Below are 25561 nucleotides of genomic sequence, written 5' to 3'. Positions count from 1 at the left end.
GTTATACAAATACAAACGTCTACATTCTGCATTCGGAGTAATTGTTACATTGCAAGCCGTTATCGTTTGTTAGTTCCCGCAGACGGCTGTAAGCTTGAAGAAAGAGTTGGATGGTGCCTTATTTTACCCTTCAAGTCAAGGTCTTTGGCCGCTGAAGCATTTTCTGAGCTGATAAGAAAGCCAGTTCTTCTCTCGCGAGAAACGGATTTCCATTCTTCAACTCTGCTCTCTGCTCTCAATAGGACTCTCGGCGTGGCACGCTGACAAAAACCCAGCCGTCACTGCAGCCCCGTCCGAATCAGAATCATCAAAGCCGTGCTTGGTTGAACTCCGCTTCCCACACATGCCCCGCAGAAAATGAAAATCAATCACCTGAGGGTAAAAGCTTGACGTGTGCCAAGAAAGAAATGGGGTTTGCACAATCAATGGAAGGTCTAGAAATGGTGCAAAAGAATGCATGAGAAGTAAAATGCATAGATCGGTATGTGCCGTGTCATCAGTGAATATACATGTCTCGTTTATATCTGCATTCAACATTCAATAAACTGGCAGAAGCCCAAAACAATGGCAATTGCATTGTATGCTTCCCTTGGCTCCTTAACAGCCCATTTCAGTCGTAATATATATCGTATATAACAGACCTCTGCAGACTAACTGACATTACATTCCAGCGATTTGTTCTGGGTTGAGGTTAATGAGATGGATGATCGATGGTCCTCAACGCTTCCACATCAACTCGTGTTCATTTCGTTGAGTCTGCGGTTCTCTCTTCATGCCATCATCACTGCAACCGTCACCGCCATTACCTGTATTTTCCCCACAGTCTTGTAATTCCAACCCAAAAGTATCCGAAAAGAAAATGTGTCATGCATAACAAGTTACATTGACAATCCGTCTCAAAAGCCTTGTACGGTCTCCATGGCCATAAATCTCAGGGTTTGTCAGAGTACCAAGAGCTCGGGGACAATTCCTGTTTCACTGCGACCTCTACCTGGAATTACTCGTCTCCGCCAGCCTGTTGTTCATGATGCCGAGGGCGCCGACTCCGCCGGAGAAGCCGTTATGCCGTGAGCTTCCGCAGACCGTCCTGGGATACCCGTTGGCCGACTCAGACAGCTGCTTTTGCATGAGGGCCAGCGACACCTTGTTCGACGCTGCCAAGTCTTTCATGGAGATCATCTCCCCCGATAGCCTGCGTCCTTCGGTGTCGCTATCACAAGGTCCGTCTGAGTCGGGCGGCTGGCCAGGTTGACCCTTGCGACCCTTGGAGCCCGGGCGGATGGCATTGCGTCTGCCCAGGAGGACGTTGGCCTTATTGCAGCGCTGGCAAAACAAGCAGCTCATTTTCTCCAGGATCCAGTTGAGCACCTGCTTGATGACAATAGAGATGACGTTGAAGAGCGAGTAGATGCAGCACACGCCCATTAGCATGAAGAGGAAGTTGGCCACCCTGTAGAGGCTCTGGTTATCGTAAGCCGCACTCTGGCTGCTGACAAAATCCCCAAATCCGATGGTGCTGAAGGTGACAAAGCAGAAGTAGAGTGAGTCTAAGTAGGCCCAGCCCTCCACGGGGGTGTACATGGCTGACGCGCAGCAGGAGATGGTGATCGCTGACAGGCCGAGAATCAGCATCACGTGGTACACGGAGGGCTTCCAGCCTGGGAGGGAGTACGCCGAGAAGTCGTGGCGGATGCCTGGCGGGAGGAGACCGCTATTCCTTATTCGCCGCTCCCTCACAGCCTTCATCACCACGGCCAGCAGTGTGATGATGCGCTCCAGGAAGAGGTTAAAGAAGAGGATGGTGGCGGCGCAGCCCAGAAGGCCGTAAAAGATCAGGAACACCTTGCCTGCTACTGTCACGGGCGTCGTCATCCCAAAACCTGCGGGCGATAGAAGAGACGTTTCAGACAGATAATCCCAAAAACACATTTTCACCGATAAGACGACTTCAGATTGCTCACACTGTATAATGTCTCCGATTCTGAGAGAAGGGAAGCTTTGCCCGAAAGCAGAACAACATTTTTGTTTTGTTTTGGAGTGTAAAAAAAATACCACGTATGATTTGTGTTGAAGCTGATGCAAGACTGTAGTTTTCTCTTTGTTCAGAGAGGTCGAAAAAAAACAATGTTTTGCATTGCAAATGACGGTGCCTGTTGTGAAGTAATTGACAATGAGGGGAAAATAACAAAATAGGCATAATATGAAACCATTTAGTCACAGCGACCATTTTAAAAATAGCATTTGGGAGGAAATCTATGCGTTGCTCTTCTAAAAAGAAGAGCAATGTCAAAGACAATCTAACACACCATCTTCTGATGAATGTATGCATTTTAATGTGTCTAGGGTTATCATCATGTATTCAGGAAACAAGAAAAACAAGGACATAGGGGTTATATTGAGGGGAGGAGGATGCCAGCAACAAGCTTAGGTAAGCCTTCTGAATATTTCTCTCTCTCTCGGCTGTGTGGCTTGGCTTCCTGCTATCTTCTGATTTCTGAGTCAATTAGACTGAGTGTTCAAGCTGAGGAAGGGGTTATGGGAGGGGAGGATGTTTATGGATTCGGCAGCATGTTGAAGGGGCACTTCTTAATATCAGGGGGGGTCGCAGGTGCAGCTGTGACTTCGCTGCTACACGGAGACTTGTCTTGGTATTTCAGCATAATGGTGTTTCCTCTACAATTCATGTTTTAAATTATTTCAACACAACTGCAAGCGCCCTCCACTTTGACTTAAGAGGAGGGGTGAATATGATTAAGAAAAGAATGTTTAGCTCAATATTTATAGTTCTGGGCCAGAGGGGTGGACAAACCAACAGACCAATGTAGCCATGCTAAAAGACACAAGGTGCATTCAAGTCCCAACAAAATAAACAGAATATTGTGGAACATAAATCAGATTTCACTCTGTTATCCTTTTTATAAACATATGATTCTCCAGGGAAGCATTTGTGGTCCCAATGAGGACCAAATTGCTTGTATGTGTATACATTATATGATTTGTTGCGTGCACACACACACACACACACACGCACACACACACAGCACTCTGTCTTATTTCCCAGGGCCGATGTGAGCACACACATTACACACACACTTGAACACGCAGTGTCATTGCCCTTATCCGCAGAACAGCAGATGGTATATTTGTCAACAAATAAAATCGTGCTGAAAGATCAACCAGTTCACTTCCAGGCCAAGGGTAATAGATTTTTCCATCACGGCCGTCTTCCCTTTCAGTGTTCTCAGAGCATTAGGGCAGCACTTTCCCCCCTCCTTTTCATCAACCCACCTGTAACCGCACCCTTGTCAGATAATAAATGACATCAATATCGAGACAATACTTCCTTTGAAATACACAAAATGGCTTTTTTGACCTTATCTCACACACTGAAAACCACTCTCGTGTGCGTTTGCTGTTGACACGGCAGGTCATTTAGATCAACACCGATTGATACAGATTGGTTTATAGAGAGAAGAGGGAATATGACACCCCGCACGTCCACACCTGTACACACACCTTATGGTCACACACAAGCACTCGCACACAGCGATAGACGTTACATTTTTTGGGTTTTGTCATAGATAGCGACAAAGTTCCGCAACAGAAAGTGACAGAGGTGGATGGCAGGAAGGTGAGGGGCAGCGAGGACCCAAATCCTATTTCACTGTTTCACAGTTAATTAATTAGCCGGCCAAGTTTTTTTTTTTTACCTAACCGAATAATAGGGAAAACGGATTACATCTTCTCGGCGCGCACAGAGACAGTCTTCCGCACCGTCTCTCATTACCAAGTAAATTACCTAAGAGAGGAAAAGGCACCAGGCATCGATTCAGTGCAGTATTTCAGAGCCGTTACTTCAGACGGCGGTGTCAGGACGCGTTAGGGGAAACAGAACAATAATAGAAAGCAACGGACGGGCAGGATAAGAAAACCAAACACTGTGTGAATTCACTCACGCAGACATTAGAACTTAAAACTCTTAATTGAAACCAAGTCTCCAGTCCCGACCGATGACGCGGCTGCTGACCTCAGCGAAACGCTTTAATCTTTCCGCTGCGTTTGAGCCGAGATGAGTCATTTCATTCGGCAGAACTTTATAATGCGGGGAATCATATGTGTGCTAATCCAATTAAATGAGAGCCCTGGGAGAATATCTATTCATTAACATTAAATACAGTATCAACTCTACATAAAGTGATGTTATGCTCTAACGGGGCTAATGGTGTTTGCACACATAATCACACGCTAGAGCTTCAACCACAAGGAATGGGATGGAAATAGTGCCATTAGTATCCATTAATTACCGCTTGACAGTTTTAAGAGAAGAAGAAGGAGATGCTCTAATGGACTATAGACTGTGGGGAGATGAAATTAGGGATGAAAGGAGTCAAAAGTGATTACTGCTGAACTGTAGTGATTTCAGGGTCACAGAAAAGCACCAGGTCAAGTTTAATCACATGTCCTTAGCCGTAATCACAATGGCACATAGTTTGGACTGAGTAGCTCTCACAGCCCAATGGCAAATCACAATGGCCCATTAAGTCGTGTATGGATGTCGGGACCTAAACAAAAAAGCACAAATTGCTGAGAGTGTTTCTAACAGAAGTATTGATGGATTCTGCATTTCATTTGCTCCAATCAGTAGACCGCTCGCCTCTAAACAATAATCAATCGTCAGATATTGCTGCAACGAGTGAAGGAGACCTGTAAAAAACCAACAACACTCGGCAGGCATGACGTTATCTGAAGAGTCTGCAGCACAAAGAAGTTACTATTATATCTAAACCTATAAAGTGCATTGATCAAACTCTCCTCGTGTGTAACATTTCCGCTGCAAAGAGATATTGAATTGTGTTTTATTTATAGCAGTATGTGTATGAAAACAATAAGGCCTTAAGAATTATTTCACAATAAGCATATACACGTTGCAGCAGAGAGCCATTTGCATAAGTGGAAATGGAAAGAAGTTGGCGATATTCTATGTTTGGGAGTTGGTGGTGGTGACCAAACACAGAGCTAAAAGAGATTGAATATTGGATGGACGTTTGCCAGCTGAACAGGAGCGTAGGTCCAATTAAATTATAATGTTGCTCTGTGTCTGCTAGATAAACTGTTATATTGTTACTGCTATATTAATAAAAAACAAAGGTGATATGTCAGTGTTGTGTTTATTCTACCGCCCACAAATATCTACAATTTCATCTTTTGAAAAGCAAATTAATTTCCTAAAACAGCAGGAGGCTCAGCTTTAATGTTACAAAAGGGAGAAAAAAGGAATTGTTTGTGACAGATTTGGTGTGCTAGTGAGTATTTACGACTGTGTATATGAGATTGACGAACATGGGCAACTTATGTCACCCAGTGCAACAGTATTGCTCAATAGCCTACTTGTTCATTTTTACATATATAAACATATATACATGATTTTTCCTTTTAAATGGCAGTTTGTGTATCATTTCTACACCGTCTATATACAGTCCAACAAATATGATACATTATTTATTTGTCAATTAAAAGGAAAATGAAGCTGAACGAAGCTATACTACTCGGTATGTTTACAGAGAGCTAACCTTGGAGTTGGTGACGAAGCCGAATTGAAACCTTCTTCAAAACAAAGTATCCTGAAAAAGACATATTGATTCACTTTCCTGTAGAAATAGCCTCACAAGGCCAATTATCGTAAAGCTGATGCACATTTCCGTCTTCTGCTCGAGTAGTCTACTTTTAGTGTGAGTGAGTTCAGCTGAAAATTGAGAGGATCTAAGGACAGTCACAACTAACCTAGAAGAACTCGATTCCGGAGATATATGAGCGCCGGTTCAAAAGGGCCAACGCTCCTAATGGAAAACCAGACGAGAAGAAAGGGTTACTGAAAGCACTCAGTCATGTTTCCGCCTTTGAATGAAGGACATGTGCCGTCCATTCACCTGTCTATCTGCGCGGCATTGAATCCGAAGGTCGCTGCGTGTCATTGAGGGCAAGAGCGCCCACGCAACTCCCCGAGAAAATGGATCCAACGAAATCATTATGTGACTTGCTTTGCAAAACAAAAACCCCTCCGGCCCCCCCATTGTCTCCCCCAGCCCCAATTAACGAGCTTAAAAAAACGAGCTCCCAGTCAAACCATCTGCATCCCACTAGTGGGAATACTCTTAAATTGGCCTGATAGGAGCCGCGGCAGAGAACGCCACACTCCTCGTGATGACTGTGTTTCTGTGACAAACAGGAAATCATTTCGTTGTGGGGTGGCGTGGCAGGGGTCTGCGGAAGAGGACTGAGGAAGCGGCGACGTGGGCCAGACCTGAAACATCATCACTTTGCACCATTTGCTGAGGAGCTGCCAGGCGGACTCCATGATAATAGGGAGAGTTCTGCAAAAAGCAGATGATAGAATAGGTCACACGCATCATTGAGATGCAGCGATATCATTGTATCTGTGCAGTATCAGCTTAACAAAGCCTTAGTAATATTACAGTAATAAAAGCCTGCATGCATACCATATTTATCTAATAATGCTGAATTTCCCATCCAGCTTCCCACCCAATGCAGGCGATACGTTAATGGTTCTGCATGCCTGAGCATTCATAATCATTGTGTTTTATGTTACCCATGGCTGTGCAATAATGAGACACAATGGAGCGAGGTGACACGTAACGCTTATTAAAGTCGATACAGGCGTAAATTACAAAAGCAACAGCTCAGAGGTGCAGAGGCCAATATGGACGAAGCAAACGCAAACCTGGTCAGTACAACACAACCTAAAAATAACCGCCTCGTTCAGATTTTTTTGTTATTCGCCCGGCTCCTCCGTAACCGAACCGAGTCGAGTGTTTTAAATTGTATCTCAGTTCATATTAATTCATTGGCAAAGAGAGCCAGGAGGATTGATGACTCCGCCGCTGCTCGTATTGATTTATTGTCAAAAAAAGAAAATGCTGCATTGTCTTTGGATCCGAGCCAACATTTATTATTTTCTTTCTCCGCTTTTTCGATCTGTTTTTCATCTTTGCAGGATTCTCAAAAGCACTGGAGAGACCTTTATGTCACGGAGTCCACTCTTCTAGCGTTTATATGAGTCGGGGCTTTAACGAGCAAAGTTATAATCAGGAGTCACATGGCCTTGTTGTCCATCTGCCAACGGGAACACAGATTTTGTCCTTTCATGTGACTGAGGAGTCATTCTCTCATCACGTTAATAGCTTCTACCTGAATGATGTAAAGGCTGAATGTCCTTGTGGTCCCCATTGTCTTGTTCTGTATGCAGAGTCAATGTTTGAGTAAGAGCTCAGCTACATAAGGCCCTCTTGTATTATTGCCAAAAGTCAACACACGGGTCCAGGTGGAGCTTTTGAAACACTATCAGGCTCAGATGTGCGTGATAAAGCCACGTTCAGCATAATAGATAACACAGATTCGGTGCTCGTACAGTATCATGGTTACGCCACATTAAATGTGCGTCTTTTGATCAGGTGTTTCATCACACGGAAAACAGCCCAATCAGACGAGGAGATGAACGCTCAGCAGATATTCAGTTTAATGGGTTTCATCAAATGTGAGAGCACGACTCCTTGAAATTTAAGGCTGAGCACAAATCCGATTCCGGACTGCTGAGTTACTGACAGCTGCTGTAATGATCCCGGATCATACATGGACGAACCGCAGCAAGCCGCCTTTGAGGAACGAAGAGGCGATGCTCCGTTGCTCACAATAAAATTATTTTGTATTTTCTATTAACTGAATGTGCCCACTATGAGTCTGAGACTGCCAGAGGGCTGGCAGCCTGGAGGTATAGCTGAATCATTTGTGGACGCTGGCATGACGACAGAATAAATGCATTTCAACACTTCCAGCTATGCGTGCGATCCCGGTGTTTTACAGGGATATTAAGGATTTCATTATCGAAATATACGCCGAATGAATGTGTCCAAGTGGCAATAGGCCGAGCGTTAGAGGTAAATAGGTCTGTCTGTTGAATGATTTAAATCCTTGTGCTGGCAGCTGATCTGCACAGTGGCCAGTGTGTGCGTTTCAAATCTCACACGTTATTGCTAAAATAAACAAAAAGGATCAAGAGGGCTTGTTTCCTCGAATCCAAACAGATTGTTGGAGGAAAAATCCAACATGAGTGGCATTTGGTTCCAAGCCCTGTTGTTTGAATTGTCATTTCTCTGGAAAGGCAGATGTGACTCCCGCTAGCATGCTCCACAGATGATCTAGTCCCCCGTCCATGTTTTCATCTTGTAATCTAATCATAATGATCAAACCCCCCCCCCATGATTCAAGGTCATGTTCAAAAGCCGCCATTGTGTTTGCTCTGTGCAGAAAGTTCCGACTGATCAAAGGAGCCAGGATTTTATCAGGAGAGAGGATGTCGATTCATCTCCAATCTGAGATGTAACCATCTTGCAATGATTAATACTCCAGCATGCTGCGTGCATCTGAACGCTACAACAGTGCAGCATGTCCTCCCGCGTCTCTATCTGCTCTTGCACAAGCAGCCCCTCCTTCGCACAAAGAGACAGATGGACGGCTGCCAAAACCCCGCTGTTCGCCAACTCGCTGTTAGCTTATTAACATTGAAAACTATTATTATACATGACCCTAAGATGCAGAAACACGTCCTGCTGGTGCAAGAGTGAAATCTGCGGTGTGGTGACACTTTTTTCTGTTCGTTTTTTTTTTCCCCACTGGGGATTTCACTGCGTCAAAGGATGCCAACCAACGCAGAAGTTTCAAACGTGCACTTTTCTGCTTAGCGGGCAGAGTTTAAACTCTCCAAGCTGTGAGTCAGCGTACCTGATGAGGATCAAAATATTAAAGTTAAAATGTCTGTTGAAATGAGCCCTGATAGGAAGCAGGTCAGAGGACTGCGGGGAGCAAAGAGCAGCTCCTGCTGTCTTTGGCTTGGTCGGTGCGGAAAAAAAAGCAGAATCAGTGAAATGCTGATCCGCTTGGAGGAGGAGGAAGCCCAGCGAATCTGCTGCGTCCTCTAAAATGATCTCGGTATCACCGGGCCGTGATGATTCGACTCTGTGAGTTACTGTACGTTGGCGAATGCGCTCCTTAGCGAGTCAGGGCAGATTTATGACCCGCTGTGACAGAGCGCAGAGGTGTGTACAGCCATCCTGTACAGCAGCAGTTAAGTGGGATGGGGATTTATTGAAGCCGGTGCTTCTCAGCAGGTTTGACCTACACACTCACACACACACACACACACTCCACATCAGGATGCACCCAATGAGGCGAGGAACTGGGAGAGGGGCATGACTTAATGGAGGAATATCCAACATTCAGAGCTTTTATATAGCATCAGCTATTTGCTATATGAAGATATAGTGGAGTAAAGTCTACTTAAGCAGAGAATGAAGTCACTCTCCCTCTGTGTGCTGTTATCTGAGCTTCTCCTTGCTGCTCAAAGCATGCTATTCGTGAGTGTGCATGCTAGAGTGCTGCACTGGCCAGCACGTGTTTACAGCTGATAACATGACTTTGAAAACAGCTGCCTGCTGCCTGCGGCGAGAAACAAGGTTGGTGAAAGCAGCGACAGTGAACCAAAAAAGTTGTGGGCAGAAACCTCTGGTTCTGAAAAGTGAAGCCAAGGCGGAAGTGCCTTAAAGGTGCATTCTTCCTAATAGCCAGCAGGGGGCGACTCCTCTGGTTGCAAAAAGAAGGCAGATTGCATGAAAGTCTATGAGAAAATTACCCGACTTCACACTTGATTTATTACCTCAGTAAACATTGTAAACATGAGTTTGTGGTCTCAAGTCTTCTTCAACACAGAAAGACGTAAATTCTGGTCCATTTAGAGTAAAATAGATGGAAGGTATGATTTGGGGCGTGGCTACCTTGTGATTGACAGGTCGCTACAAAGGTGTCGTCCAGTCTAGGTGTTGTCTGTGTATTTGTTTTATAACTTAAACCCTTTCACAGTGTTTCCTTTGCCTGAAAAGTCACTTCTAATGTGGTGACGTCAAAATGGTGACGTCAAAGTGACTATATTTCTTATATATAGTCCACGGCTGTGGGCTTTAACCCTAAAGTTCAACGACGATGAAATGCAGAATCTGTGTGGGTTTGTCATCATGACACATTTAAACATTACTCATAGTTCTTCTTTAACAACATTAATTTAATATTTTTGAATTAGTGCATCTTTTCGGCAGAAATGAGGGACATTGCTCAGCAACACATTCGGACACAGCAGTGGTGCAGTTTGGCTCCCCTTCCTCACTGGGGGCATCCATTTTTGTGCTGAGCGTCTGGTCTGCACACAACCCAGAGACACCCCTAGAGCCGTTTATGTGACAGAAGGCTCCCTGTTTTGCATTTATTTTTTTTTATCCGTCTGTGATTTCACAGTGTTTCCAGCACGATATACAGAGAAAAAAGACAGCAAGAAACAGAGTCACGCTGACCAGCTTCAAATAGTTCTGTAAAACAAACTGCAAAGTGATCTTCATCTCATTATGTAACGTACTGCTTGTGTGATATGAGCACACTCTCTTTTTTATGTTGCAACGTTCAATGAATGAATGAAAAATAAGTGAACGCATTAGAACGCGTGAGCATCGAGGTCGTGAGAGCCGACGCCGTCGCGGACCGTCTGATAGCAAGTGGGAGACAGACAGCGAGGAACAAACATCGATGAATCTGCTTTCACAGATTTCAAACCTTTCCCACCCACCTCCTGCACGCACACTCATAACATACACCAGCAGCAACAACAACACAGATGGTTTTGTCCCAGCGAGGCGGCACCGAGCCGTTAATCTAAATACGAGCGCGACATCAAAGCAAAGACACAGCCTGCCTTCAGGATTCCACGGAGTCTATCATGTGCCATTTCAAATTGCGTGAATGCCAAACGCACGCACCGCTAGTCCGAGGTGGTGTTTTTTTTTTTTGCCTCAGAAAAATCTGAGAGGCTCGACACAAATGCAAGGTGCACTACAGATTTCATCCCCGATTCACGGGGCTCAAGTCAGACAAGCGTGTAATGGTCTCACAAGTGTTCCTCAATGAGACGCCGCTGCTAAATCAGCACATTTTAAATTGGCGAGGAAGATAACACTAAAGTCAACCATTAGGCCGGATTGTTTACTAACACAGCACAATGAAGGAGAGGGCAATTATCAGCTTTTGTGACCCTTTAAGATAATCAGCAGTTGTAGTTTTCTTCAGTTGACACAATTAGAACCGGAGCTTACTTGCTTTAGGAGCTGGATATAACGTCAGAATGTGTTTGTGAGACTTTGATCATCTGCAGTGAGACTACAGTTGAGGTTCAGTAATGTAGCAGGATGCATCTTAACCGTGGGGTAACACGGATTTGTCTAATGTGGAAGCTATACAATTCAATCTAATTTTTGCACATAAACTTGATATCCCAAACACAGCTGGACAGATTCTGCAAAGTTATACGTTTTGGCTTTTACAGCAAAATGTTTCTGTCATATTTCAAACTGAAAAGTGCTCTTTCTGTCACTACTAAGCAAAACTTTGCTACATTTGAGCGGAAGTTACAGTCCTGTTCTGAGGTTTAAACCCGTACAGCAGACTCACACTAAGATCCATTTAATCCATTTAATACAGATCTGACTGGACAAATCCAGACACAGAAAGTCCACACAACACAGTAATACGTAGGGCTACTTTTTTCATATAATCTTCCTGAATTATACCTTTGCTCAGTTTACTTTTAATTAATGAATATCATGCATTTGACAGGCTTCAGACATATATTTAAACATGCCAGTTTAATGATTTCTCTGTTCTAATCTCCAGTCTTCATCACATTTGTCAAATTTTTGTTCAAAATTGTTTGTCCACGAAAGAGTTGTTTCCCTGCTCATTTTTTTTCCGTAGGATCTGGTTGCTATGATATGGAATATCCGCGGTGGTAAAAATGTCAGTACAGCACGCAGGGAGAGGGGATGAACCCGGCGGTCTATGTGGGTTTGAGATATTTTCCGTGTGAGGAAACATCGTGGCGTGATTGTTTGGTTCAAGAGCTGAAAACGTGCAGCGCCCTGCAGCGCAGCGTGGATGCTCAGCACCTGCTTGAGTTGCTTTACCACCTCTCTTAGTGTCATGATTAATTACACTCAATAGCCTAATGAAGCCATTTGGATTAAACTATTGAGTTGGAATCAGCGGTTTGTGAAAGAAGAGATGATGCCAGAGAGCATTGTCATCTTGCTGCAGCACAGCTCTTCACAGCCAGGTTTGAGGAGGATTTTACCTTCTCTTAACGCCTCTGACATGTAACCTGCGTGGAGGTTAAATCAGGCCTCATGCAGAGGAAAAACATGGTGGGGGTCTGTATCGTGCTGTTTGTTAAACTGTCCTGTTTTGCCTCGTCTGCCTTTGTGACTTCTCCGAGTGGGTGGATATGAGTGTGATGGAGCTAGAAACTGCAGTGTCTGCCAGAGGCAAAGAGAGGCAGCACAGTGTCTATCCCCTGGAATAAATAGCCCTGGATATTATAACTGCAGAACAACTCAGTGCCCTAACTGGCTTGTCCCACTCCATCTCAACAAGTTAAAGACCTCAGATCAGACAGCCATCGCTCTTGATTCAAGTATTAATCCCTGTGAGCACTTCAAAACTGACAAAGTATTTCTCCAAAATGTCACTAGAGCAACTTTGGACCCCCAAACGGCTACAGAGAGCTGTCCTAATTGGCAGTTGTCAGCTATCAATCAGCCTTGAGAGTTATAAATAGCTTTCCTATTAATAGAAACTCGTGTGCCCTGTTCCTCTTTAGCATGCAAGCAAAGTAAAGCGCTTCCTTAAAAATGTAGGGCAGGACAACAACACCAAGAGTCGGATGGAGACAAAAACGAACTCTTCAAAGCTTTAAGCAGACGAGAGCCTGCAGCCACACTAGCGGCTCTGTGAGGCCGTTCTCAGACACGTAAACATGCCAACATGCTCAAGAAAACAATGCTAATCAAGGCGTTTGCTGTTTCTCCATGGACGTATCAGAAGAACTGGATACTGGACCCTCTCACTTACTTCGTAGACTTTACTTTTGGGATTACCTCATTGAAATAAAATATAAAAAAATAATATATATGTATGCCCATTGGAACGTAAAGTACTTTAATATATATATATATATATATATATATATATATATATATATATATATATATATATATATATATATATATATTATATATATATAAAAACACACAAAACATGCTGTAACTTTAAAAGATAATTGGTGTATAAGGATAAATAATTAGGGTTAACCACAGTACTGGGACAAGCAAAGCTGTGCTACGTCCTATTCCCCTTATCATACGCTAATTACCACTGAAGGCCACAGTGGAGGCTGATGGGGATGCCATTCATTTTGCATAAAAAAAAAATGAAAATTACATTTTTAATTTGACGTTAATCCACCTAACAACACCTGCTGGAACATTTCAAATGTCAACCTGCAGGTGTTGCTAGACGTAAAGTCAGAAAAAGTCGGTACAATTCATCCTCTGTGCGCAATGGACACCTGCACTAAATGTCATGGCAATAAATCCAATAGTTGGGCTTTTATTTCAGTCTGGGCCTGATCGAACAACCAATAGACCGACATTTAGCCGAGCCCCACAAAACTGGACACTCAGTCTGTGACCTCGGAAACATCGGAGAACTTTTAAGCCAACATGAGTCCTTAGAGCCCTCCGAAAAAAGGTATTTTCATTTCAGTCAATTTCCTTACAACTTAATTAGCTGAGGAAGCTTAAGAGCAGCTTCTTGTGATGACATTGTTCTTCCTCCAAAAAGATGCTTAAGATGTTAACATCAAAAAAGCAAATGCATGATGTTGTTTTGACCACAATTCAGAAAAAAAAAGCTGCAGTGCACTTTTGGTGTTCCCTTCCTCATTTTCATTAAATTGGGAAACAACACTGTAGGTGCGGTGTGGGTGGTGAATGTGGTGAGAACGCAGCGCCTCAAGTGACCGCAGCATCGCTTACGTTCATCAAAGTGATATTGTGGAGGCACATCAAGGGGAGCAAAAGCGTCTCTACCCATTTGAAGCAGCGGAGTCAGAGGTTGGGAGTGTTTGGGAGGGGTGCGCAGTGGGGGTGTCACTCCGAGTTGTGTGGGGAGGCCCCCCGATTCCCTTTTATATCGGCAGCTCGCAAGCACGCTGAAAAAAGTAGCACACGAGCCTCGCAGGGGGGGGCGGTGGAGATCAAAGCGAGATGGAAATCTAGACAGAAATCCATGCAAGCATATGAAAAAGACAAATACTGTAGAGAGACATCCGCCTTGTTTTCTCTTTCCCCCCAAGCAGCTGAGTCAGTTTATATGATCTTGCTTGGGGGTGGGGGGGGGGGGGGGGGGGGGGGGGGGCACAAAGGATTTCAACCTGACACAGACATGTATACAAACACAGCTGCTGTGTTTCCCCCCATGAGACTGGGTGAGCTGAGTGCACGGGCTGCCTGAATAGCTCTGAGAGCAGAAGGTTGAGGGGCCCATAAAGCTCGCGTGACAGGTCCACAGTTAATACACTTCTGACAGGTTTTCCTGCTCGTGTGGATCCAATTCACCCTGTGCACCCATGCACAGCCATCAGTTTTCCTTATCGCTCTCCCCGCCACGGTTTTCAATTAATAGGAGGCGCCAGAGGTATCGCAGTGTACATACGGGTGTGTTTGTGTGTGTTGAGAGCAAGGTCAGAGATGGACAGCAGCTGTCACCTCAAATGACTACCTGGGGTGTCTTCGCTTTTACAGCTCACACTCACTCACTCACTCACTCACTCACTCACTCACTCACTCACTCACTCACTCACTCACTCACTCACTCATGTGGCAGAGGGGTCAGGCGGGTGCCAGAGCCATCAACCATGCAGAGCGCCACGCCGATGGCCCTCAGGGTGCCCTGCGAGGGACACTTGCTCTTTTTCCTGACCTATCGCACAAAGTAAATGTTAAATGAGGGGGAGCAGACGGGGCTTCTCATTGACATTCCTGTTGGTTTGAATGGATGTGGGTTGGATAACAACAAAAAAAAGAAGAATGCACCCATGGGTGCTGTCCTATAGCCAGGGACGAGTGTGCTGTGCCTGGCAGGCGAGTCAGATGTCGCCCCATGTTGCCAAAGTCCATCACAGCCAAAATGTAACACATGACTGGAAAAAAAAAAATGTTAATCTGTTATTCTGTATGTAAGCCAGTGGAAAGAAAGCAGCCGGTGGAGATGGCAGCTCCTATTGATGCCCAGACTGACAGTAATGATATAATTATTTAACAAAGCTCAGTATTTAGCATTTATTTTCCCATGAAAGGACCAGTAATTACTGTCTTAATTGTGTGAGCTGATTTATATTCTACTTGTAAGACTTCATGTTGCCCGAACATGGTTTCACAAGGTTTAATACACGTTTTTTCATAAAGTATTTAGAGGTTACCATGGCTGCGACCAAATGGACGCAAAGGTCAGGGGGGGGATCAGTGAATTGCTGCACGGGTCACCCACCTATAGTCGACACCACAGTTCCAACAAAATAAAAAGCCCCTGTAAAATCCCATCGTGGCCTCAGAGCGTCCGCCCGGATCCCGGCGGCGATGGCAGCCTCGTACTCCCGCAGGAAGGAGTTGAGGTCCTGCAGGCTGATGTTGAAGGTCTCGCTGAAGTTGAGGAGCGTCCCGTTCCAGCGGCCGTGAGCCCGCACCTCCGACGGCCTCTCTATGGCCGAGAAGACCGCAGCGCCGCACAGCAGGTACAGTACGATGAGGACGGCGAGCAGCGCGAAGCGGCCGTTGTCCTCGTTGAGGTGCAGGGAGCGGCAGCCTTGCAGTCGCTGGCCAGGCATCATCCAAATTTCAGCACCACGCGCGCGTCGGACAGCGACAAGCTCCACATCGGAGGCGGCATTCACTCGTGCGCGGGCGTCCCCGGGAAGTCCCTGCCCTGCGCTCTCGCTGCACTTCCACGGGCAACAACATCTCCTCCACTCAGCCCGTCACGTTGTCCCATTGTAGTTGTGAAGTGATCCGATCCGAGGCAAGAAAACAGCTCCACTTGTGGATGGAAGTCCGCAGATCCACGAAAGAGTTCACGAGAGGAAAAAGCTGCATTGTTTCATAATGGATACATGTGTTTTTTCCGCCTCTCTCTCTCTCTCACAGTTGTGGCAATGCAGTTGGCGTGAAGTGGAATCCAGTCGGACGCGCTCAACGCTTTGTTTTGTGCAAGCGGTAGTAGTATCCGCTGGGTCCCCTGCACCAAAATGTTCCTCTCAAAATGACGCTCGAGGTACTGCAAGTTACAGCCGATGTGTGTGCCGCAGGAAAAGCCCGCTCTCACATGAAGTCATCTCGGCTTGCTCGGTCAGGAGGAGTGTGGAGCTGCAGCTCTCATGTGGACGCAGTAGTGGCACACTGCGTCCTATCGGTGCGTGTGGTGAGGAATCGCTCTTCGCTACAAATCGGAGACTGCAAGATTGCAACCGCTGGAGAAGAAGGACAGCATCGTAAAAGAGCCATTTAGGACGTGAGGTGAAGGAGTGTGCCTGTGCGTCCTCTGATCACAGAGGAGCAGCGGGGTTGCCTCCCGCCATGCGCACTGAGGTTCTCCACTCTGGAAACTCTTACTCACTTTCGGCAGCGTGGGCACAGACACAGAAACCAAAGGTACACACCTGGACGAAGCTGCTGTAAAAGTCATCTTAAAAACAAAAAATATCTAAAACAAGGAGGCAAGGCAAAAACAACAACAAATCAATAGCGAGTGCAATATTCATTTAAACGATTAATCGATTGATCAAATCTATGATCTACATGAAATGTATTTAATTAACAGTGTAGCAAATCCTCACAAGTGAGAACCTGCAGGAACATAAAACATATTGATCAACTGATCATTCAAATAGTTTAATTTCCATTCAATCTCCCATGATTAATCAACTCATTGATTTTTCACCAATCATATTTTACATTGATCATATCTCAATCTGCCAATTAAAAGGAATGTAAAATAACAAGTAACATGCAGTGCAATGTAAAAAGTAGAAAAGTAGTAAACGTTTACTAAATGTACTTAATAATCATCATCATTTATTACGAGTGTGCCTGTTACACATGTGATATTTGAGATATATTAAGACATCAGTCGGAGACAGACATGATCTCACCCTGCTGTCATTGTTTCGGTGATTTAAAGGACCAGAGATCCACTCTGCATGCTTTAAAGACCCAACAGAGGACTTATAGTGAGATGTAGAGTCCTGCAATGCACTGATAGTAGACACACACACACACACACACACACACACACACACACACACACACACACACACACACACACACACACACAAAATAAAGTGTCCTTTCAAGACTTCCTATTGACAGTTTCATTAGGACATGGTTGGATATTTACAAGACACATGAGTCTAAAATGACCATTCAGCACAACAACAGACAAACAAAAAAAGCAATATTGTTTTGGGTTGTTAGACACATGATGGAGTTTCTAACAAAATCTATGAGGAGCTGTGCTGAGCCGTGAAAACACCAGTTAAATCATCGACCTGTTATCCAACTGATCTGGAATGCGAAGTGTCACCGTGGAGCTCAGATAACACTTTGAGCACAAACAGCCGTCCCGAAGAAGGAGAAGATATCATCTGAGAGGCCGTACGCCAGTGAGCCAGTAGATATTATTTTTCCCAACGAGGAGGCGGTCGCTGGGGTCTACACAAAGTGGCCGTATTGATTATGCTTTCTAATCTAGCTGATTGGTTTACAAATATCAAGGATGAATGGCGAACAAGGGCGCACTCGGCACAGTCATTACGGCTGCACACGGTCCGTCCTTGTCAATCCTGATCGCTCCCTCCAAATGTAAGAAAGCACGGGACGGCGGTGTAATAGAAGGAGACATCAATGAAAGGTTGTCTGCGTGGCGTTGGCACGAGGCCCGTCCATTTACTGGACTGCAGCGTGTGCTCTTTGGAGAAAGCTATTTGTGTGTGTGTGAATGCACGAGACTTACAGAAATACACAAGCAGACGTCACACACGGCGATGGTGATGAGTAGCGTTAGGGAAATACCGATGAGTGGAAAGGAAGTGAAATACAATATTTCCACTCGTCATATATTATATTCTCCACCCACCAATTTCTCCTCAGGGTCACGGGGGCAGACTATCCCAGCATGCACTTGGTTGGAAGGCAGGGAAGTTATTACAGTGCTTTTCAGACAACCGGCTCAGATGCAACGTCCGTCTGTGGGAGGAAACTAATCCGGGGTCCATTTGTTTTTCTGGAAACAATAACACCAACCACTGGAACACTACATCCAGCATATTTACAACAATATATCACAATACTCATATCTCTCAAATTCATAAGCAGTAAATACACAGTTAATAATAACACTATATAAGGAACATTTTCCATGTATTTTTGAGCTAAATCCTCCTATAAAATAATATAATAATAATTCAGGATGAGTATATACAGGGTCGCCCATGAAGTTGGAATAATTTGCAAATGTCTTTTCTTTTAAAGCGCCAAAACAAATGTTATGCAAGAATTCATTTCACCTGGGAAATTGGGGTAATCATTGCACCTGGTTAAAAGTGATTACTCATACTGATACTGATTTAAATAGGAATAAACAGAGGATTGTGTCTGAAAACAAAATATTCCAACTTTTTGGGCAACAGTGTATAAAGAGTTTAAGACTGTTTGTAACAGTAAGCTGAAATCATATATGGTGGTATGTTATTACACATGAACTGTTTGACGTATAAATCATAAGGTGGGTTTAAAAGATACAGACACATTAATAGGAGTTATATTTAAATAAATAACAGATTGATGAATGTCTTGATGTTATTGGTTGATATGGTTTGTACTAGCTGAACACAAAAAAAATCACATTGGATTTATACTAATAATTCGATATACTCAGGATATATTGTTACATATGTGCACAATAAAAAGCTGGACTATGAGCTCCAATGCAGCAGTCATGCTGTTAAACGGTAAAAGCACTCCAGCCGTAGCTCGCCACACATCTTCACGGGGCCTATTACAGGAGATCCAGAGGATGCGTGGGCACGACAGAGGGTAGACAATCCTTCAGAGTGCAGCAGAGAGGCATCCTGCAGTGAATAAAGATGAGGAGACAAGGGAGGACACACGTCCGCTCAGGGTGAGGAATGGAAGGGGCCCGGGGGATTGAATGAGGGATTTCCTCTCGCCCCGCTGGGCTACATCTATGATTGAGGACATATGGTGAAATCAATCATTCTGTCCTTTTTACAAAACACACCTTTAATGGGTGAATGCCGTCCGATTCGAGCGTGTAAGGTTGACGTGAGGGGTGAAAAAGGCCGGCGTGATAGTGTCACGAGCAGTGAGGCTGTATTGATTCAGGCCTGGGTTGACAAGGCCAATTTGCCCAACGTGGTCCCCTGAGATTAGGGAGGATCCACTTCAGGAACCTCATTTGTCGTGCAGGCTTTAGAGTGATTAGCTAAATCGTAATTGCAACAACTGCACGTCGTGTCAAAGGTCAATCGTGTTAGGTTTGCCTCCACAATAGCTCATAATAAAGAAAATAAGTTAAATATTTTAAGAAAGTAGGGCTGTACAAAGCGCAAATCTTACTGGGTTCTTTCGGTATCGCGGCTTTTAGAGTACTTTGTTTGCTAAAAAGAAGTTTGAATTTGTCTTTATGATAAAAAAAATAATCAGTTATGTATATAAATCAAAGCTACACACAACATTTATGCTGCATGCAGTTTTTTACACTCACAGGTGGAGGTTTTCTTTTTAAATAAACTCCTTTTTTAATCTCTGACAAAAGTCAATCAGTATGTGTGTCCCACAACTTTAATCCACGTCTTTTGTGCTTGTGTGTGTGTGTGTGTGTGTGTGTGTGTGTGCATACATTTGCTTTAAATGAACACCGGTTCCCCACTCCACCTCGCTGTGGAGGATTTGCCATCAAAAATCCAATTAGATTAACAGCCCAACAACTATAGTTCTCCTTTAGAAATCCTGCAAGCTACATTATTTGGGGGCAGCCAGGTTGACGGTGGTTCATTCAGTTGTACATCCTGCATTTCATTTTGCCAAATAAATTAGATCCACTTGGCTACTTGGCTTCTCAACCCTGTCCAACAACATGCGGGTTTTCCAATATTCCATTGTTCATATCCACTTGGCTATTCTTCAACTCATAACTAAATTCATTGCAGTCCTTCAGCAGAGAGAGACAAACTTTCTGGAATTCCTCTGAATCGCAGCCTTTTGAGAGGATCCTCTTGTGCACGGCTTATATCTGTATTTGTGATAACAGTCCAGGCCTGAACCTGGAGGTGGTTCATGGTAAGAGCTATAGGTGACTGTAGTTTTGCTGCAAATATTACACCTTTCAAATCCACTTACCTTTTTTTTTCTCCAGCTTTTGCAGCTCTCAAGGGCAGTCAGAGGACTGGAATTAAAAAAAACAACATCATAACAACCCGAATGGTGCAAAGGAAGAAGCAGCCCACATGTTGCCAGTCCTTATACTGTCATAATAAGATTTTTTTTTTAATCAAACACCACTTCAGAATGGAAAGCTAATATGCATAAAGAGAGCCTGACAGCGGTTAAGCCTGCTTTGGATGCTTATCTCCTTGAAACATGCTCATGTCAGGAACCACCGCGGCTGCAGTCTAGTGCTGCAACGCTGTTGACTTGTTATATATTCAACCCATGTATCATCACGTCTGCCTCGTGAGTTTGCAAAAAGTAAAAAGCAATTATAATAAAGTGAACGCACGCAGCACCGTGTGCCGTGTTTTCGGTGCCTTTGTTCCTTGAAGTCCCTAAACACGGAAGCCAAAACTCCCAGGAAACCGACAGTAGCGTAGGTCTGCTAATTACTAGAGAGGGCGATCTGACAGCTTCACATCCCAACAGGCGGCATCCCCGGTCGCTGCAAATCCCTCGAAGCTGCAACTGTTCCGGTCTAATAGTTTGATGTTAACCCTGAGCTCTGGGATCAACCCAGTCTTTCAGACTCAGCATCTTTACTGTATGTTTATTTACCCACAATCTCAACAACCATCCAATGGAAAAGATTTATGGATACAGCAGTAACACTCATGACTTTTTCCAGTTTATAACAAGATGATGACGCACCACCCACAACAGACTCAGTTGATTGGATGATATAGATTTCGGTTCCTGGTGGAGCTCCTTTAAACCCGGATCATTGTTGGCCCATTGAGACTGTGCGCCGCACAGAGAAGAAGAGATCTGACTCTCCTTTGCGATTCATTCATCATGGTGACAGCCGCCTATAGGTTCCCCCTCTCTCTCTCTCTACAGGCTCTCTCTCTCTCTCTCCCTCTGTTCGACCACTTTCCTCCAACTTTTTTTAATTTAGATGTGTGGAGATGATAGGCGTTGCTGCGTGATACGCCGGATATACGCATGCCTGCATGTGAACTCACACACAAACATAATTGTGATACCCAGAGGCATTTTGGGAGTATGAAGAGTGACAGAACATAATGCTTAAATTATGCTTAAATGCCAAAAAAAAAAGCAGCTAGTACATTTAAAAAAAAAAAAATGTGGCACTGACTGTGTTTTATCAACATTTTGGCTTTTCACAGAATGACTCAGCGGCTCGGAAACATCACAAGCTGGATGTTCAGCAGGTGTTGGAGGAACGATCCAGCGCGTTACGTCGGTGTGGACAACAGACGAAGAGGAGGAAACGTCCTGTTGCAGAATGTAAAAAGTGATTAGATAAGGGGCGCTGCATTCGTAGCCAGCGATTTAGTCAGCAGATTGTGAAAGCATCGCCGCAGCCCCACAGTGCTGTTTATAGGAGGAAGGCTTTTGAAGCCTCTCTTTCAGACAGTGGGTTGCTTTTATTACACACCATGTGTTGATGTTACCCAGCCTCCTATAGGTCACGACCCGGTGAATACCTCACACCCACGCATATCGAAACAAATGTTTCCTCCACACTTTTAAACCAGCGAGACGGGAAATAAACACCAGAATTATGTTGCTGATGATTTCATGTAATGCATAAAATTCTCCTTTTTTTCTTCCCATCTGCAACTGGCCTCCTCAACAACAAGGCATGACATGCACTCTGACCTCCCTTCCCCCACACACACGGTCATCTGCCTCCAGAAAACCTTACGTATACTGTGAAAATTTGCACATTTTTGCAACGTCAAATAACATAATTTATTATTATAATACGTCTATGGTGTCTTTTTCATTTTATGGTCATTTTTCTATTCATGTTCTTGACTGCAGTACTTTGCTTTAATTTGTATTCTTTTTAACTATTGCGTGCATTAAACACCAAGGACAACTCATTGTATGTGAAAGCAAAAAACTCCTTTCTGATTCTAATTCCTTCTGATGAATTACGTCACTGAGCATAAAGAAAACACTGACCCAGCTCTCATGCTGCGCTGACACAATGTTCACGTTGATATGCTGCTGAAATAGTACTTGAACGCCTCAAATGGTCATAAGAAATGAAACGTAAAGCACATTAATGGACAGCTTGCTCATCCTTTTCTGTGGATAATGGTGAATAGTAGTGTTGATAGTAATGTGACATATAAGGGTTAGTAATATGTTTCTTTATAATATATTTTTTATTTAAATAGTAAAAATCCCAATGATGAGGGACTGTTTATCTTGGCACTTCCACATGTGTTTGTATTTATAAAGCAGCGAATTAAAAATAATCACTACTCATTTAATCGGAAATAATACATTCTTTTCTATTTCTCACTGACTTATCGAGTTGTCGAGTTCCAAACTCTCTACATATGAATGATAATGTCAAGCATGGATTTGGAGTATTGGCACCAGTAAAGTTAAACATCAATAGACTAAGAGCCTAGTTTATTACTGAGTCTTTCCTGGCACCCGTCCAGCATGCAAATCACTTTGCTGTCCTGCTCCCATCGACAAACCATGTGTTCCCCTGCAGGCAGGTGAGTAAAGCCGCCGTCGTAACGACACCGACACCAGAAGACGATAAGAAATGCACAGATGTCATCGCATGTAAACACAGAGCGAACAGGAAACGTATGCTAGCCCCGAGGCAGAGGGTTGACACAAAAGGCACAGTTGACTGATGCCGCATCTCCGTCAATAGGACATGATCAGATTACTGCCTCTTTCTTCCCTAATGGCTTCTCTGTCTCAGCCCCACCTCCGGGGGCTCTGTGGGGAATCACAGTTATCAGCAGGGTTGCTTTTATTCTCAGCCACAAAGCAGCTTTTTATTACCACTGGCATGGTGATGAGGGGACGGAAAGATAACCCCTCTTGCCATTACACAAGAAGCCTCCCCCTGTCTGTGTGTGCATTGTATGACCAGACCTGCAGCTGCAGGATTTATCACTTCTCAAGGTTGCACCGTGGCGATGGTGACCACAGTAACGACACGCTGGGGACATTTCAATAGGCTGGAGTGATGTTTGCCTGAGCAACAGATGAGCCTCTATCTGCCGGAGCCAGATGTAAGTGTTTCAAAAACATAAAAGTGTATCTAATTAGACACGCAGCCATATCGCTATAGAAGCTAATTGGAACTTACTTGATGGGATTCATAGAGATAAAGTGGCAGGTTTCAGCTCACCGGTTATTATGCAACACTGCTTCCTCCTGTCTGATATCCACACGCAGCAGCGTCCTATTATGTCTGCATAATAACGTGGAACAATTCAGGCTTTAAATATGCCCACATTATACCGAAAATTGGATTGATTTCATGAAAATCATCATAAATTTAACATTTAATTATAATACAATACATGCTACCATAACTATATATCTAGTGGGGAAAATATAGAATATTTGGTCACATTATATTCAAACTGGAAAAGGTGCACTCAGAGGCCGATCTCTGCAAGGTCTGGCTGGTTAAGGGTCTTTAGTGAGGATTCAGCAGGCCATCAATAGCCGCAACCATGAGAGTCCCTTGAGCAAGCAGCCATTACTGGCCACCCAAAATATTATGCAACTTTCTGCAACAGACTGAGAGATCAGCCTTGGACAGACACAGATGTGCACACTCCATCACGGACACACACACACACACACACACACACACACACACACACAGTCAACACCTCCAAAGGGCAAATCTTTTCCTTCCTCCCGCAACATTTATAAAGACAGTTGTGATAGACAGAAAAGGGATTAGGTCCTCGAGGGTGGTGTGTGTGTAGTTCTGTGTGAATTCCCAACTGTGGGAAATGCCTTAAAACGCCTATGGGAGATTTACAATTTAACTGCTTAACATTTGATGTTTGGGATTAGTATTCATGACCACGACGAGAGACTCGGGCTGGTTATATAGCTGCCAGTTCTCTACGTTGAATCCCCTATTAAAGACATAACTCATGAGGTGAAAAACATCCGTGGAAACTTATAGGGCGGTAAAAAGGAGTAAAACTTATACCTCGAGAGTGAGACTTTCAAATATCTTTGTTTGGCATGTTTATCGCATTATTTGAAGATGAGCTTGGAGAAAATATGATTTAAGTTGGTGTAGCCAACATGAAAAAAGAAACTGAACTGCATGAATAAAAACAGCTTTTATTACTTTAGTAGTGTTTTTGAAACGCCAGTAAAATGACAGTTCTATAAGCACACGTTTATTTGATTTACAATAACTGAACAACATATAATCTGCCATTTTTCAGTGACGTCCTCTCTCGTATGGCCAACGTCTCATATCAGCCTGGGGGGGAAAGACCATCGGACCATATTTTATCATCACCTTTCCGCTGTGTTCTCTCTGACAGCCATTAAAGGGAGACGGCGCAACATTTGCTGAACAGAGGACACCATAGCCGAAAATGGCAATTACAGGATAATGCTCAACTAAATGTAGTTTCACAGCAGCGTCAAGAAGAATCTTAAAGTCAGCAAACCTTCTCTAATTTAGTAGCATTCGCCACCGTGGTCACACGGGATGAGACAGAAGATGTACTCCTGGGTGAGCAAGGGTTTGTTTTATTGCTTAATAATATAACTTTCCATCTCAGGAAGAGTGTGTTATTCTTCTTACAAATACCCTGCTTTAACCTCTTGTGTCACTCCCTCCCATACCAGCATTAGACCTTTGTTTGCTCTTCTCTAAACTCACTAATTAGCCTCCCAGTATGCGGTAGAATACCTGCCCTTTAGACACAGCTGCCCTCTAGAAACTCCACATCAGCATCCTGACTTCCAGCTTACGCCCCTTTTGGACAAAACTTCCTGTTTCGACTGTGGTCTTATTTTTTATTATATTATTTTTCTGATTCAGCCACACAATATTGAAGGTTATATTCACTGGGAATACATCGACATCCACAAGCACAAGAAATGAGAAACTAGGCCATAAGCCGACCGTTGTTCTTAGGCCAAAATCTGCAAAATTAGCATGTTAATTGTGGAACATGAAAATCCTGGTCTACATATTGTGACATAGACATAACAGGCCAAAAGCTACTGTTATTATTAACTGGGTGGATTTAACATCTGTGCTGTTCCTACAATAATGG

General features: G+C 44.0%; 1 protein-coding gene across 1 annotated transcript; it reads right to left on the bottom strand.

The window, feature by feature from the left end:
* Window positions 1–6: 6 nt before the first annotated feature.
* Window positions 7–16398, bottom strand: kcnk12 (potassium channel, subfamily K, member 12). Its single transcript, XM_084021945.1, has 2 exons — window positions 15496–16398; window positions 7–1880 (listed from the first exon to the last, which is right to left on the bottom strand). The coding sequence occupies exons 1-2, from the start codon at window positions 15833–15835 to the stop codon at window positions 988–990; spliced, it is 1233 nt and encodes a 410-aa protein (XP_083878071.1). The 5' UTR covers window positions 15836–16398; the 3' UTR covers window positions 7–987.
* Between the last annotated feature and the right edge of the window lie 9163 nt (window positions 16399–25561).

The sequence above is a fragment of the Eutrigla gurnardus genome, assembly GCF_963514095.1.
Source record: "Eutrigla gurnardus genome assembly, chromosome: 11".
Taxonomy (NCBI): Eukaryota; Metazoa; Chordata; class Actinopteri; order Perciformes; family Triglidae; genus Eutrigla; species Eutrigla gurnardus.
The sequence above is the reverse complement of the archived record's forward strand: the minus strand, read 5'-3'. Positions and strand labels throughout refer to the sequence as shown.

Excerpts from the sequence above, each read along its gene's own strand:
- kcnk12 (XM_084021945.1), bottom strand. The coding sequence starts at position 15,835 with ATGATGCCTGGCCAGCGACTGCAAGGCTGCCGCTCCCTGCACCTCAAC. Across the intron at positions 1,881-15,495 it reads AACTGTGGTGTCGACTATAG|GTTTTGGGATGACGACGCCC; the intron begins GTGGGTGACCCG and ends TATCGCCCGCAG.